General features: G+C 40.3%; 1 protein-coding gene across 5 annotated transcripts in view; it reads left to right on the top strand.

Annotated features, from left to right (window-relative positions):
- The window catches only part of SLC18B1 (solute carrier family 18 member B1), a 38,133-nt gene that overhangs the window by 7,019 nt on the left and 13,614 nt on the right, over nt 1–17,500 (top strand). For 4 of the 5 annotated variants that reach the window (XM_008529424.2, XM_008529423.2, XM_070557196.1 and 1 more), the window contains exons 2-5: nt 946–1,085; nt 14,664–14,759; nt 15,100–15,173; nt 16,418–16,565. In XM_008529424.2, coding sequence (XP_008527646.1) covers nt 946–1,085; nt 14,664–14,759; nt 15,100–15,173; nt 16,418–16,565 — 458 coding nt within the window. The remainder of the gene's footprint in view (nt 1–945; nt 1,086–14,663; nt 14,760–15,099; nt 15,174–16,417; nt 16,566–17,500) is intronic. The other variant, XM_070557197.1, reaches the window with a different exon arrangement.

Below are 17,500 nucleotides of genomic sequence, written 5' to 3'. Positions count from 1 at the left end.
GTGTTAGCATGATCTGAGGGTGGAGTTTTTGGCTTCTTGACATCAAAAGGTTGCCTATCGGACATCTGCACAGGCCCCATTGATGAGTTGGTGGTCTCAACCAGCCTGAAGTGGACAAGGAGTTCTAATTCCTGAAAAACAGCTCAAACAGCTATTACCATGGTGACCCAGGCTCCAGGGAGATGTTACCTATAGGAACCTAGCGGGAGTCAGAGAGCATAGTGCCTAAACAGTACAGTTAACAATGGGTGGGTCAAAGAGCTAAAAGCAGTAATCAAGAATTGCAAAAAGGAAAAAAAACTTTAGTTCCTATCTACTTAATCATCAGTGGTAACTGTCGGTTTCAGGAGATCACCCGGTTCCTTCATCCTTCTTGAAGGAGTTTATTAAAAGTGAAAGCAGAGCCTGGCCCAGTGGTGCAGTGGTTAAATTTGCACGTTTTGCTTCAGCAGCCCACGGTTCACTGGTTTGGATCCTGGGTGCAGACCTATGCACTGCTTGTCAAGCCATGCTGTGGCAGGTGTCCCACATATAAAGTAGAGGAAATGGGCACAGATGTTAGCTCAGGGCCAGTCTTCCTCAGAAAAAAAAAAATGAGGATTAGCAGTGGATGTTAGCTCAGGGCTAGTCTTCCGCAAAAAAAAAAAATAATAATAAATGAAAGAAATAGGTCTTATGGCGAAGGCAAACAGATCAGATGCTTTACTAAATTCTGCACTGAAATTCTAATAAAGAATGGTATATAAATGAAAACAATGTGTCTTCAAAATTGCGGTGACATGCAAGGATTGTGTTACATTTGATCAAATGTGCTGTATTCAAAATAGCCTTCAGCTCAGCAAATGTTACCTTCAGAGTGCATCGTCTGTGCACAGAAGTGACATTTGTGTACTTCCATCAGTAGTGCCAATTACACGTGTGTATTTGCGTGTGTTTGCCTTCAAGGTGACGGCCGTCTGGCAGGTGCGAGAGAGACAGCCCGGCGGCTTTCAAGAGACCAGCTGTTTGTGCTGATATCCACGGCGTCCCTGAACTTGGGTTCCATGATGTGCTATTCTATCCTTGGACCCTTTTTCCCGCAGGAGGTGAGACATTTTTGTATCCTTCTGAACTCTTAACTTTTAACAAAGCCTTTTGAATTGTTTCATTTTACACTATGTAAAATGCAAAAAACTGTATATAGTAAAGATGCTATTTCGAACTTCAACAAACAGAAGACTTTTAACAGAATATTTGATACTAGGAAAAAAAATCATCAGAAAGAATATCATCTTGGGAGGTAATTCACTTAAATATAATTGACCTTCTGAGGATTACTTTGCTTACCATGCAGTTTGATTAATCTTTATTTGGTTTCTGCAGCTGAAAAAAAAGGGGTGCTCTGACTAACAGATTTTAGTGTTACTGCAAAAAGTTTATGTTAAGACAGTAACTCTATTTCCTGGATTTTTTTGCTTATTAACATTTTGGAATTAGGGAGACATGGCCCACTAAATTCCCTTTTCTGACTTGAATTTCTTTATGGAATTGAGCGGCAATGTTTGTATCAAGGAGGAATTCTGGTTAATATTGGCAAGTTTCTTTGAATCATAACCTTATTTTAATTATTTTTTTAACATTCTCATACAATTTATTTTATTTTATATTTTTATTGAGGTAACATTGGTTTATAACATTATATAAATTTCAGGTGTATATCATTATATTTCAATTTCTGCGACTACATCATGTTCACCACCCAAGACTAATTACAGTCCATCACCACACACACCTATGTGCCCAGTCACCCCTTTTGCCCTCCTCCCTCCCCACTTCCTCTCTGGTAACCACCAATCCAATCTCTGTCTCTCTGTTATTGTTTGTTGTTTTTTTATCTTCTACTTATGAGTGAGATCACACAGTATTTGGCTTTCTCCCTTTGACTTATTTTGCTTAGCATAATACCCTCAAGGTCCATCTATGTTGTCACAAATGGCCGCATTTCATCCATTTTTATGGAGTAGTCCATTGTGTATATATATCTTCTTTATCCATTCATCCCTTGATGGGCACTTAGGTTACCTCCAAGTCTTGTCTATTGTGAATAATGCTGCAATGGACATAGGGGTGCATGTAACTTTATGCATTCACGTTTTCATATTCTTTGGATAAATACTGCACTGTAGTAGGATAGCTGGATTGTATGGTAGACCTATTCTTGATTTTTTGAGGAATCTCCATGCTGTTTTCCATAGTGGCTGCAGCAGTTTGCACTCCCACCCACAGTGTTTGAGAATTCCGTCTCTCTACATCCTCTTCAACACTTGCTGTTTCCTGTCTTATTAATTATAGCCATTTTGACAGGAGTGAGGTGATATCTCATTGTAGTCTTGATTTGCATTTCCCTGATAGTTAATGATGTTGAACATCTTTTCTGTGCCCACTGGCCATCTGTATATCTTCTTTGGAGAAATGTCTGTTCAGATCTTTTGTCAGTTTTTCACCTGGGTTGTTAGCTTTTTTGTTGTTGAGATGTATGAATTCTTTGTGTATTTTGGATATTAACCCCTTATCAGATATATGGTTTGCAAATATATTCTCCCAATTGTTAGGTTGTCCTTTCATTTTGTTGATGGTTTCCTTTGCTGTATAGAAGATTTTAATTTGATATGGTCCCATTTGTTTATTTTTCCTATTGTTTCCCTTGCCCAGTCAGACATGGTACTTGAAAATATGCTGCTACAACTGATGTTGAAGAGTGTACTGCGTATGTTTTCTTCTAGAAGTTTAATGGTTCCAGGTCTTACATTCAAGTCTGTAATCCAATTTGAGTTATTCTTTGTGTATGGTGTAAGATAATGGTCTACTTTCCTTCCTTTGCATGTAGCTGTCCAGTTATCCCAACACCGTTTATTGAACAGACTCTCCTTTCTCGATTGTATGCTCTTGGCTCCTTTGTCGAAAATTAGCTGTCCATAGATATGTGGGTTTATTTCTGGGCTCTCGATTCTGTTCCCTTGATCTGTGTGTCTGTTTTTGTGCCAGTACCATGCTGTTTTGGTTACTATAGCTTTGTAGTATATTTTGAAATCAAGGAGTGTGATACCTCCAGCTTTGTTCTTTTTTCTCAGGATTCCTTTGGCTATTTGGGGTCTTTTGTTGTTCCATATAAATTTTAGGATTCTTTGTTCTATTTCTGTGAAAAATGTTGCTGGAACTTTAATAGGGATTGCATTGAATCTGTAGATTGCTTTAGGAAGTATGGACATTTTAACTATGTTAATTCTTCCAATCCAAGAGCACGGAATATCTTTCCATTTCTTTGAGTCTTCAATTTCTTTCAACAATGTTTCCTAGTTTTCAGTGTACAGATATTTCACCTCTTTGGTTAAGTTTCTTCCTAGATATTTTATTCTTTTTGTTGCATTTGAAAATGGGGTTGTATTCTTAATTTCTCCTTCTGCTTAAAGTGTAAGTCTCCTTTGTTGTTAGTGTATAGAAATGTGACTGATTTTTATATGTTGATTTTGTATCCTGCAACTTAACTGTATTCATTTATTACTTCTAAAAGTTTGTTACTCATTTCTTTAGGGTTTTCTCTATATAGAATCATGTCATCTGCAAATAGTGACAGTTTCACTTCTTGCTTTGCAATTTGGATCCCTTTTATTTCTTTTTCTTGCCTGATTGCTCTGGCTAGAACTTCCAATACTGTGTTAAATAAGAGTGGTGAAAATGGGCATCCTCATCTAGTTCCTGTCCTTAGAGAGATAGCTTTCAGTTTCTATCCATTGAATATGCTATTAGCTGTGGGTTTTTCATATATGGCCTTTATTTTGTTGAGGTGCTTTCCTTCTATACCCGTTTTATTCAGAGTTATTCTCATAAATGGATGCTGTATCTTGTCAAATTCTTTCTCTGTATCTATTGAGATGATCATGTGATCTTTATTCTTCATTTTGTTAATGTGGTGTATCATGTTGATTGATTTGTGGATGTTGAACCATCTGTGCATCCCTGGAATATGTCCCAGTTGATGATGGTGTATGACCTTTTGAATGGATTGTTGTATTCAACTTGCTATTATTTTGTTGAGGACTTTTGCATTGACGTTCATCAGTGATAGTGGCCTATAATTTCCTTTTTTTGTGTTGTGCTTGTCTGGTTTTGGTATCAGGTAATGTTGGCTTCATGGAATGAGTTAGGAAGCTCCCCTTCCTCTTCAACTTTCTGGAATGGTTTGAGAAGGATAGGCATTAAGTCTTCTTTTAAAGTTTGGTAGAATTAACCAGGGAAGCCATCTGGTCCTGGACTTTTATTTTTTGGGAAGTTTTTCATTATTGTTTCAATCTCCTTACTGGTGATTTGTCTACTCAAATGGTCTATTTCATCTTGATTCAGTTTTGGAAGGTTATATGATTCTAAGAATTTATCCATTTCTTCTAGATTATTCAATTTGTTGGCTTATAGCTTTTTGTAGTATTCTCTTACAATGTTTTGTATTTCTGAGGTGTCCGTTGTCATTTCTCCTCTTTCATTTCTGATTTTACTTATTTGAACCTTCTCTCTTTTTTCTTGGTAAGTCTCGCTAAAGGTTTGTCAATTTTGTTCCTCTTAAAAGAAACAGCTGTTCACTTCATTGATTTTTCTATTGTTTTTTTAGTCTCTATTTTATTTATTTCTGCTCTGATTTTTACTTTTTCCTTCCTTCCACTGATTTTGGGCTGTGTTTGTTCTTCATTTTCCAGTTCCTTTAGGTGCAGTTTTATATTGTTTATTTGAGATTTTTCTTGTTTGTTGACGTAGGCCTTTATTGCTATAAATTTCCCTCTTCAAACCACTTTTGCTATATCTCATAAATAATGACATGTCATATTTTCATTTTCCTTTGTCTCCAGGCATTTTTTGATTTCCTCTTTGCTTTATTCATTGACCCAGTTGTTCAGTAGCATTTTGTTTAATCTCCACATATTGTGTCTTTTCCAATTTTCTTGCTGTCATTGATTTCTAGTTTCATACCAATGTGTTCAAAAAAGATGGTTGATATTATTTCAATCTTCTTAAAATTATTGAGACTTGTTTTGTGGCCCAATATCTGATGTATCCTGGAGAATGTTCCATGTGCATTTGAAAAGATTATGAATTCTGTGTTTTTTGGATGGAATGTTCTATATGTATAGCTGCTAAGTCCAACTGATCTAATGTGTCATTTAAGGCCAATGTGTCCTTATTGATCTTCTGTTTGGATGATCTAGCCATTGGTGTAAGTGGAGTGTTAACGTCCCCCACTATTATTGTGTTACAGTCTATTTCTCCTTTTATGTCTGTTAATAATTACTTTATACATTTTGGTGCTCCTATGTTGGGTGCGTAGATATTTACAAGTGTTATATCCTCTTGTTGGATTCTTCCCTTTATCATCATGTAGTGCCCTTCTTTGTCTCTTGTTACAGTTTTTGTTGTAAAGTCTATTTTGTCTGATATAAGTATTACTACCCCAACTTTCTTTTCATTGCCATTTGCGTGGAGTAACTTTTTCCATCCCTTCACTTTCAGTTTGCGAGTGTATTTAGGTCTGAAGTGTGTCTCTTGTATGCAGCATATAGATGAGTCTTATTTCTTTATCCAATTAGGCATCCTATGCCTTTTTATTAGAGCACTTAGTCCCTTGACATTTAAAGTAGCTATTGATAAGAATGTACTTATTGCCATTTTGTTACATTTTTTTCTGGGTGTCTTAGTAGTTCTTCTCTGTTCCTTTCTTCTTCTCTTGCTCTCTTCCCTTGTAGTTTGATGGCTTTCTTTAATATTATGTTTGGGTTTCTTTCTCTTAATTTTTTGTGTATTTATTATAGGTTTCTGGTTTGTGATTACCATGAGGTTCATATATAATAACCTACATACACAGCAATCTACATTAAGTTGATGGTCTCTTTAGTTTGACCTCTTGGTAAAAGCTCTACTCTTTTACTCCCACCTCCCATATATTATGTTTTTGACATCATATTTAACCTCTTTTTCTGTGTGTGTGTATCCGTTATGCTCTTATCATGGAAATAGGTTATTTTAGTACTTTTGTTTTTTGACCTTCATATTAGCTTCATAGGTGGTTGATCTGCTACCTTTACTGTATTTTTGCCTTTAGCAGTGATTTTATTGCTTTATTTTTTGGATAACTTTCCTGTTCCTATTTGTGGTCTTCTCTTTCCCACTTAAATAAGTCCCTTCAGCATTTCTTGTAAGGCTGGGTTCTTGGTGGTAAACTCCTTTAATATTTGCTTGTCTCAGAAACTCTTTATCTCTCCTCCAATTCTGAATGATAAACTTGCCAAGTAGAGTATTCTTGGCTGTGGGTTTTTTCCTGTCAGGACTTAAAATATATCATGCTACTCCCTTTTAGCCTGTAAGATTTCTGCTGAGAAGTCAGCTGACAGCCTTATGGGGTTTCCTTTGTATGTAACTTGTTCCCCTTCTCTTGTGGCTTTTAGGATTCTCTCTTTATCTTTAATTCTTGACATTTTACTTATAATGTGACTTGGCTTGGCCTCTTTGAGTTTATCTAGTTTGGTGCTCTCTTTGCTTCCTGTACCTAGATGTCTGTTTCCTTCCTTAGGTTAGGAAAGTTTTCAACTATTATTTCTTCAAATAGATTCTCTGCCCCTTTGTCCCTCTCTTCTCTTTCTGGCACACCTATAATACAGATGTTAGTGTGCTTGATGTTGTCCCAGAGGTCCCTTAGACTGTCCTTGTTCTTTTAAATTCTTTTTTCTTTTATCTGTTCAGCTTGGGTGATTTCTTCTAGTCTTTTATCCGGCTCACCAATCTCTTCTTCTGTATCATTTACTCTGCTGTTGAGTTCCTCTAGTGAATTTTTCATTTCCAGTATTGTACTCTTCATTTCTGATTGGTTCTTTTTTATATTTTCCAATTCTTTGTTGAAGTTCTTACTGAGTTCATACATTCTTCTCCCAAGATCAGCAAGCATCCTTAGGACTATTAGTTTTTACTCTTTGTCAGGTAGATTGTTTAGCTCTGTTTTGTGAGTTCTTTTCCTGAGTTTTTGTCCTGTTCCTTTACTTAGAATGTATTCCTTTGTCCCCTCATTTTTTGCGTCTTTCTCTGTGCTTATGTCTATGTATTAAGTAGATAAGTTATGTCTCTTGATCTTGGAGTGGTGTCTTTATGTAAGAGATGCCTTATGAGGCCCAGCAGTGTGCTTCCCTCTTGTCACCAGTTCCAGATGTTCCGGGAGTATCCCCTGTGTGGAGTACCTGTGTCCTTCTGTTGTGGCAGGGTTGCTCTTCCTGCTGGTTCCCAAGGAGGCTAGGCTGTCCTCCTAGTTGGCTGGTTGAAAAGCTTAGCTGTTTTGGCTGTTATGGTCCCTTCAGTTACCTTATTGGGTGTGAGGAACCCCAGCACAATTGGCTGCAAAGTCTAATAGCACATTCCTGTTGCAGTTTTTCTGTTAATGGAGTAGGCCTCCACCATGGCTGGTTGCTAGGCTCAGGGGCTTACAATTGCTATAAGCCTCCCACCTGCAAGGCTGTTGTCAGCTCTGTCAGGGTTGCAGCTGAGTGGGGCTGGCACCAGGCATGGGAACACCCAATTGTTTCAGGCTTTAAAGGTGGACCCGATCCCCTACGTGGCTGTTTGAGAGGCACAAGTCTGCTGAAGCTAACAAGCCCCACTGCCCATAGGGCCACACACCCCATCAACGTAGTCCTGCCCTATGTGCATTCCCTGACCCACTGAAGTGGACCCAGTTACCCCACTGCAGAGGCCCTACACACTCCACCAATGCTGACCTGCCCCTTGCACATGCCCTACCCTGCAGAGGTGAACCCACTCACTGGGCTGCAGAAGTTCCAGGCACCCCACCTATGTGGGCCCACAAGTTGCTTGAGGGCTTGCTCTTGGGTGGGGCCAGTCCCTAGGGTGGGCTACCTGCCCTGGCTGTGCTAGTGGGACAGACCCCTGCACTAACAGGCCAGCAGAAGAATTCCAGTGGTGTCTGCCAGTGTCTGTGTCAGCACGCCTGTGCTAGGTCACAATAATGGCTGCTGCTAATGTCTCAGTCCCTGGAGAGGTCTCACCTCTCACTAAGATATGCCCAGAGCCTATCAAGTGAGTCTCTTTTCACCAAAGGACTGTGCACCTTTCTTTTTGGTGATTTTAGGTTGCTTTCTGAAATGGGTGAATTTGTGTGTGGGCCCTTTAAGAGCAGGCTTTCCTTTTCTTATGTGCAATAGCTTTTCTGGGGGTAGTCCCTGTGTTGTTAATAGGCGGCAAAGCCAGATATTATGACACTTGCTTGAGTTGTGCTGAGCCCAAAAGCTATTTATTGTGGAAACGCTCCCCTGCTCAGATTCCCCATTCCTCCAGGGAAGGATGTGTACCTTAGGATTGCTCCTGGCCAGCTGTGAAGTACTATAGCTCAAAGGTAGCTTTTTTCTCTCCAGAAAGGAATTTCTGCCTCTCCCACCTCCGTCAGCACTGTCCCTTGTTGTGGGGGTTATTTTTATCCAGTTTTCAGTTCTCTCTTGGGTAATCATTCCATGAGTAGTTGTAAATTTGTTGTGTCCATGGGAGGAGGTGAGTTCAGTCTACCTATGCTGACATCTTGGCACTGTCCCCTAATCATAACCTTTTAAAAGGTGTTGGGATCTATTAATAATGGCACAGACTCAAAGGAAATAGCCCCTACAGAATCCACCTGGAATCTGGAGGTTGATGGGATGTAGTGTGGAGGGAATGGGACTGGCTTGGCAGAGTGGAGGTAATGTGCCTGTGTGTTTTCTGTGGTGCCCTGTGCCCAAGCCTCTGCTCACAAGCACTGGCCCCTCAGTCCTCTGTCTGCTTTGATAACATGTAGTCCTTCGTTCTGTGTACTACAAAAGGGGATAAAAATGACTTCTGTGCTAAGGGAGCAGCACAACTCTGTACCCATACAGTGCTTTTTTGTTTCCAGGGTACTTTCCCTGACATCTCTCCCATTTAGTGTCTGCAGCAACTCTGTAAGAGAGGCAGAGTAGTGAGAATCTCATCATGTTGCAAATGAAGAAGCAGATTCAGAAGCTAGGTGTCTGGCCCCATTGACCTCTGTTCACTGATTGGAGTGGGAGGTTTAAAGACTCCTGTTCTAGAGTATGCTTGGCATTGGATGCAGTAGGGCAGAGAAAAGATCAGGAAAATATCCCTCTCTTGTCTGTCCATTGGGAATGAAAAAATATGAAAGAAAAAGTTGCAGACTATTTAGACATTTTTCAAGAAAAGGATGTCAAAAATATTATGAGACTCTAGAGAAAGGAGTGGTTAAAATTTGCCCTGAGTGGGGATGGGGGTTAGGGGAGAAAGGAGAAGAAAGGGTGGTACTGATGGGGACTTTGCAGGGTAGAGCTAAGGTAAGTCTTGAGAAATGGTAGTTCTCAAGGTGAACAACAGAGGCAAGGGGTCCAGGAGACAGCTTGAGATAGTCATGGGATTAGCAAAGTAAATGGCATGTTCTTGGGGGACAGCAGACAACTTGAGGAGGCTCGGGCCTCCGATGGGGTGAGGTCTGGTAGGAGGCAGAGATCTGAGGAGGCAGGTTGGAGCTAGAATGCAATAGTCCTCCTATGCATGCCAAAGATTTAGTCAGTGAGAAGTCATGAGAGGGGTTTGGGCACAACAGAGTAGCCTACCAGATTTGGGTTTTGGAAAAAAATAATGATGGGTGGGAACCTGTGGAATTCAGATGGAGAAAAACTGGAATAAGTGAACCAACCAGTTAGAAGGGAGTTTCCCAGCTCAGCTAGAACTCAGAGAGCGTAACTAATGTTAGCTTCGTCTTGGTGGAACACAGACAAAGGAAACCCAGGCTGCGGGTGTGTTTTTTAAGTTTTTGATTTAGTTTTTTGCTTGCAGGAGGGAAGTTGAAGGGAAGAAGACAGAGGCAGGGAAGAGAGCATTCTAACTTTGAAAGGCGTAGATATGAAGAGCAAGCTCTTCCTTTTCATGTCTTATTAAAGCTGTATGGTTGACAAATGACCTGCAAAGTTACCCTCCCTCCTGCATGTTCTGTCATCCTTCCTACTTGCTAGAGCTAATTAGGAAAAGGAAAAACAGGGTCCTTCTTTTTTAAATTCTGCGACAGGACTCCTATTTCTACTCAACTGCTTTCTGGGACCCCCTTCTTTGTCAGAGGATTACGTGTGAACTTGCTTTTAATAGCTGTTTTTGTTTTCCTGATGTGAAGCAGGGTCCACATTCCAAAGTGGTACTCAGCTGCTGCTGTGGTTTGTGATCCTGGGACAGCCTAAGTCACCACCATGTTTCCACAGTGATTGTGGAAACGTGCACAAGATGGAGACTGTCTTGGCTGCAGTGACCATGTGACCTTTGCAAGTCTGTGTCCTCATCTGTAAAATGGGCCAGCTAAAAATGCATCCCTTATTTAATTGTTGTTAGAAACTGTGTAAAAGAGCACTTAATAGAGATTTTGGCTCTTAGTGAGGGTTCAATAAATGTTAGTTGCTATAGCTATTATATGTTTTCTACCAGATTCTAGAATTAAATACTTATCAGATCTAGTAAGCAAATAATGTCGATAATGTGACCTAACTGATGAGTGTTCTTTCTACATCTTAATTGACTCCTTTGATATTACCTTCCCTTTGAGGTACCTGTTTCAGTTTGCTGGGGCTGCCATAACAAAGTACCACAAATCGTGTGGCTTAAACCATAGAAATTTATTGTCTCGTGGTTCTGGAGGCTGGAAGTCTAGGATGAAGGTGTTGGCAGGGTTGGTTCCTTCTGAGTGCTGTGAAGGAAGGATCTGTTCCAGGCCACTCTCCTTGGCTTGTAGAAGGCTGTCTTCTCCCTGTGTCTCTTCACATCATCTTCCGTTTATATGTGTCTCTGTGTCCAAATTTCCCCTTTTTGTAAAGATGCAAGTTATCTTGGATTAGGCCCCACCCTAATGACCTCATCTTAACTCGATTATCCCTGCAAAGGCTCTGTCACCAAATAAGGTAACATTCTGAGGTACTGGGAGATAGGACTTCAACATATGAAGTTTGTGGGACACAATTAAACCCCTAACACTACCTGAGCTTTTTGTAGAAATGTAGACTTCATGTTCCAGTCTAAAGACGCCATAACCTTTGCTAGGATGCCACTAAAGCTGTCTTTTATGAGATCTCCCTTGTCTCCACACCATCATCTCATGTGGTTCTAAGCAGTTACTGCAGTGCTGTAGGTTCAACCTCTGTGCTCGGTCCCTCCACCAGGTACTTAGGGACCACATTTTGGGGTGGGGCCAAGAACAATAGAGTTCACCTATCTAGTTTCTTGTAGTATTATGCTATGAGAAATGTCGAGTTTATTATTTAAAAAGACACAGTCTGACATGAAAAGAACATTTCTCAAAAAGACAAGGATGGAATGATGATAGTAACTTTACACGGGAAGCAGTGGAGTAAATTTTTGTCTTAAAACTGTAGTTAGGGAGAAAAGGTAAAGAAATTCAATTATGGCTGTTGTAGAGAATGGATTTTGAGGGTGTAGGAGGGTGTGGGCACACACGCACTTCTGTATTGAGTAAAGTTATTGGTGAAAGACCTGAGGCTCTGGCAAAAGATGACTCTAAATCGAATCTTCTGACCATAAATATTCGTTGCTGGTTCCTGGGTGCAATGCCTGATGCCCAGAAGCTGCTCGATAAATGACTGGTGACTGCCTGAGATGACAGGGAATCGTGTGTTTCAGGCTTTGTGCTTCATAGTATGGCAATTGGCCAATCCTCTCTTAAAGAAATTAAACTCATATTTTAACTCCTGAGGTGGCTACAGCTAGAACTTGATGTAGGATCTACTATATTTCCAGGGTTTAAAACAGTTTTTCAAACTTGTTTTTTTTTTCTGTACCTTTGTACAGGAATTCAGTTGTACATCACAACTAATAGTAGCATTTGAAGTTCAAAAGAAGTTGATGTAGAATAAATAATATATCATCTGGAGCAAATTGAAGACTCACTGATAGAATAGGCTATAACATTAGTAGATATGCTTGATGGATGATAAACCAGGCGTTTCAGGAGAATGTGGAATGTCTGAGGGGAGGGCATCCTTCATCTGTGCTGTTGATGTCAGCAAGGAAAACTCGGTCTTCTCCAATTCGTCAGGTGGTTGGTACTGATGTCAAAAACAGAGAACCTGACTGAATGGGCCATAGTATGACTGACGTGCCAGCTCAGGGAGCTTCCTGTTCCTGAGTTTTTGGCTGGCAAAGTGTTTTCGTTTTTAGTGGGATTGGATCCTATAACTCAATGTGATACTGAGTAGAAAAAACTCACTCTTCCTCCTGTGTGTTTCTCCTTTATTCTCACGCTATCACACTCACAACACTTCTGTCACCAGAAGTGTGTGTGTGGGGAGGGTTTACCCACACCAAACAATTCTCTGTGACACCTGCTGTGTGTCCTACAATTCAGTTCAGTTCTGACAGTAACGGGACTTAGCACAGACCCCACAGGTTAAGGGCTCAGTTCCGTGAGACTGCCCCCCACGTCAGATGCCAGTCACATGTAGGAGGTCTCCAGGTTACCCACAACTTCTGTCTGACTCGTCTACAAATCTGAGGTTCCCATGACCTTCCCCCTCCCCCCGCCACCTTGGCTTCAATTATTTGCTAGAGTGGCTCACAGAACTCAGGGCAACACTTACTTAATGCTTACTGGTTTATTATAAGAGGATATGATAAAGGGTATAGTAGACATCCAGATGGAAGAGCTGTGTAGGGCCAGGTATGTGGGCAGGGGTGTGGAGCTTCCATGCCCTCTCTGGGTGCACCACTCTCCCAGCACCTCCATGTGTTCATCCACCCCAGAGCCCGCCAAACCCTGTACTTTAGGGATTTTTATAGAGGCTTCATCCTGTAGGCAGGGTCAGTCATTAACTCAATTTCCAACCCCACATTTAATATATCTGTCTTGTGAGTTTGGACATATGCATACATCTGTAATGTCATCACCACAATCAAGATGATAAAAATATCCATCGCCTCCAAAAATTCCCTTGTGTTCTTTGTGGGTTTGTGTGTGTGTGTGGTAAAAATACAACATGAGGTTATCTTGCATAACAGACAGTTTATACCCAATGAGCAATAGTTCCCCACTTACTTCTCCCTGAAGCCTCTGACAACCACCATTCTACCCTCTGCTTCTGTAAGTTTGTGCATTTTAGATACCTCATATAAGTGGAATTATGCAGTATTTGTTCTCCTGTGACTAGCTCATTTCACTTAGCATAATTTTCTCAAGGTTCATCCATGTTGTTGCAATTGCCAGGATTCCCTTCTTTTTTAAGGCTGAATAATATTCCACTGTATGCATATACCATATTTTCTTTATCCACTCATCTGTCGATGGACATTTGGGTTGTTTCTAGATCTTGGCCATTGTGAATAATTCTGCGGTGAACATGGGGGTGCAAATGTCTCTTTGAGACCATGCTTTCAATTCTTTTGGATATGTACTCAGAAATTAGATTGCTAGATTACATGGTGGCCCTATTTTTAATGTTTTGGGGACTCTTCATACTGGTTTCTGTAGTGGTTGCACCATTCGACATCCCCACCCACAGTGTAGAAGGGTTCCAATTTCTCCACATCCTCACCAACACTTGTTATCTTTTATTTTTTTAATAATAGCTGTCCTAACAGATGAGAGATGATACTGTGAGTTTGATCTCCATTTCCCTGTTGATTAGTGATCTTGAGCACCTTTTCGTATGCCTGGTGCCATTTGTATGTCTTCTTTGGAGAAATGTCTGTTCAAGTCCTTTGCCCACTTTTTAATCAGGTTCTTTGTTTTTTTGCTTGTGAATCATAGAAGATTCTTACATATTTTGGATATTAACCCCTTGTCTAACAGATGGTTTGCAAATATTCTCTCCCATTCTGTAGGTTGCCTTTTCACTCTGTTGATGGTTTCCTGTTCTGTGCAGAAGCTTGTTAGTTTGGTTTAGTCCCATGTGTCTACTTTTGCTTTTGTTGCCTGTGCTTTTGGTATAAAATCCAGGAAATCTTTACTAAGACCAATGTCATGAAGTTATCCCCCTATTTTTTCTTTGAGGAGTTTAACAATTTCAGGTCTTATGTTTAAGTCTTTAATTCATTTGAGTTGATTTTGTGTATAGTGTAAGATACAGGGATTTAGTTTCATTCTTCTGCATGTAGATATCCAGTTTTCTCAACACCATTTGTTGAAGGCACTGTCTTTGCCCCATTGTGTGTCCTTGGAACCCTTGTGGAAGATCAACTGACCATATGTGTGTAGGTTTATTTCTGGGCTGTCTATTCTGTTCCATTGGTCTATATGTCTGTCTTTATGCCAGTACCATACTGTTTTAATTACTGTAGTTTTGTAATTTATTTTTGAAATTAGGAAGCATGATGCCTCCAATTTTGTTTTTCTTTCTCAAGATCGTAAAGCTAACAATTCTTTATAGGCATGGTGAGTGAATTATTTTCATGTCAAAAACTAGTATATTTTCTCTTCTCCACCCTGTTTATTTAAAAATAATAATCTCTGCAATTGCTACACAGATAAAGCTTAGAAGAAGATGATGCTGTGATCTAATAGCTCCATTTTTCCACATTGGAAAATTTGTGTTTGAAACTTTGTTTCCTTTTCTATTTCTTTAAAGGCAGAAAAGAAAGGAGCCAGCAATACAGTTATTGGTATGATCTTTGGATGTTATGCTTTGTTTGAGTTGGTGGCATCTTTGGTATTTGGAAAATACGTAAGTATTAAAGTTCATGTGCACATTTTAATTTTTAAAAATTGTGTAATGAATCATCTAATTTACTAGTCTAGAACTGTCATTGATACAGAAATAGGCATCATTATATTTTATGACTTGTGCCACTGTTGACGGTTCTATTCTTAGGATTGATTGATTTTATAACTTCTTCCATGTTTGTAAGAAATGTATGTTTTCATCCTACTAAGGCATTATTATATTGTATTAAGTGTATGTATCTTCCCCAAACCTTATATTTCCTGATACAGTGGATTTGTTTCTGTCATGATAGACTTGTGGCCGTCATCAATTTACCACTCTTCTTTGACATTTATTATAGCTTGTACATGTTGGAGCAAAGTTTATGTTTGTAGCAGGAATGTTTGTCTCAGGAGGAGTTACAATTCTCTTTGGGTAAGTCACCTTCTGATGTGTTTGGGAGCTTGAACAGATTTCATAATCTATCTTCAGTTTAACTTGTTAATGGATTCTTTAAATCAGTCAGTACCGTTGATTGTCTGTTGAGTGCCTGGCATGCGACTCATGGCAAAGGGAGTTGGGTGATGTCGAGAGCAGGATGAGTGACGTTGATCTTAAGGAAAGAGTCCTGTGGCGGATCACCTATGAGCTGGCTACTAAATCTATTCGTTAGGACTCCTGGGACTGTGAGTGACAGAAACTTAACTCACTTTTCCGAGTCACAGGAGCTTTTTGGCTTAAGCAAAAAAGTAAACGTCTTCCCTAAAGAATCAGCGGAAGAACATCAGGATACAGATATTACAATCATGTCTTCAGAAGTGTTTCTCAAGCTCCTGGTTTTGCCTTCCTCTTCTCGTGCTTTGTTCTTGGATAAACTCTCCCCTTGAGGTGGCAGCATGTCCCCAGCAGCTCCTGTGGGAGGAGAAAGCCTCTTTCCTAATAGCTTCTAGTAGAGTCACAGGAGGGAGCCCCACTGGCCTGATCTTTGTTGATGACGCATTCCTGCATCAAGGTCACTGTAGCTGAGGGTGAGAAGACTCTGATTGGCCAGGCCTGAGTCCCGTGTTCACTTCTGAGCTTGGGAGCAGAATGGTTCCCCTCATTGCAGTTTCCAGAAAAAGGGAAAATAAATGCCAGAGGTGAAATAGCTATGGGAGTTCTTAAGTTTAGAGTCCTTCAGCCAGCAGCATAGTGGCAAACGACATGGAAGAGCTGACACAAGTTCCTGGGGACGTAGGGAAATGAGAAGAGTATGGTAAGGTTTCTTTCTTTCTTGTTTTTTTTGTGGGGTCGGGGGGGCTTCTATTTTCTGCATTCATTCTTTTTTTGAAAGTTGAGCCCCACCATGGGGGAGACCTGAAACCAGGAAGTCTTCTGTGTAGGTTCTTGTCAGAGAGATTCTACGTATTTCAAAAGGCCCATGTAGCATGATCCTTTCGGGGAACAATTACGTCAGCAGAAACACACAACTAAGGCTGTCATTATGACTCAAATTGTTACACAAAAAGGGTAATTTTCTTCCAGTGAAAGTGTAACAAAGCAACTTTCAAAACATTTGTAATCTAAAGAGATTTATTTTAATAACCGTGGGTGAGGTACTGCTCTTTTCTGTGAGTAGAATTAAAAAGAAGAAAATAAAAACCAACTTGGCATTTGCAAATTGTCTTATTCTTTTTTAGTGTGTTGGACCAAGTTCCAGAAGGACCAATATTTATTGCTATGTGTTTTCTAGTGAGAGTAACAGATGCAATAAGCTTTGCGGCCGCAATAACCGCGTCATCTTCTGTCCTCGCAAAGGCCTTTCCAAATCATGTGGCTACAGTAATGGTATGTATCTTACACATTTTTCCTAGTTTCCTTTTAGTTTAGGCTGAGAAATTAGTTTGGTTTTCATGTTAAAGCTGGGGCGCATGTTTCTAGACCTGCTTTTTCCTCCTCTCTGTGTTTTTGTTATGTTTTACCCCAATTTCTACTTCTAGCAGCAGGCTGTCCATAAATGTACCAGTGGCCTGACTCAGGTCTTGTCCTGGCCTTGGAATGCCTGCATGGGCAGTAAATGTGGTCCAATACAAATGTTCTTTTTACTACTTTTTAAAAAAAAAAAAATCTCCCTAGCAGTATTTTGCTATCTCTCCATAGCCTAGATTGTGACTGGGCTGCCTGAAGCATTCCTCTGCCTTAGAAAAGAGTTATCTCTCATGGCCAAACACTCCATTTATACTAGAGTGCTTCCCGCATTCCTCCCAGAGTCAGAGAAGGGATCTGAGAGGTCATCTTAAAGTCTGTAGGTGCCTCTGTGCTGTCGGTCTGAGGCAGAACCTGGTAGCATCGGAGTGAGGTGCACTCTCATGTAAGCCTAGACACCTGGTATTAGTGACAGGCCAGATTCCAGTCCCAGCTCTGGGCTGCTGCCTCCCCGACCCCAGGCGGGCTTTCCCACAGCTCTCTTCTCTGGACCCATGTATCCCTGAAAGACCCGTGGTCTACATATCAGACCAAATGCCACCTCCAAGCATATAAAGGTCCTTGAAACCTCAGGGTCTAATCAGCTTGCTACCAAGGACTCCCTCATTTACCCATATTAACACTACAGTTTGAACGTTTTAACCACCAAATAAACTATTTGCTGTGTAAATTGTTAGTTCTTCCCACTTTCTATCAAGCATGCGTATATGGCTGGATAGGCTCATTTTAAGTTCTATGGCCATTTGGCATACAGTGGTGGCCATTGTGTTTACTGGTTACATTTCTCAAAGGGTTTA

This window comes from Equus przewalskii, chromosome 9 (assembly GCF_037783145.1).
Source record: "Equus przewalskii isolate Varuska chromosome 9, EquPr2, whole genome shotgun sequence".
Classification (NCBI taxonomy): domain Eukaryota; kingdom Metazoa; phylum Chordata; class Mammalia; order Perissodactyla; family Equidae; genus Equus; species Equus przewalskii.
This window is presented reverse-complemented; position numbering and strand designations above follow the sequence as displayed.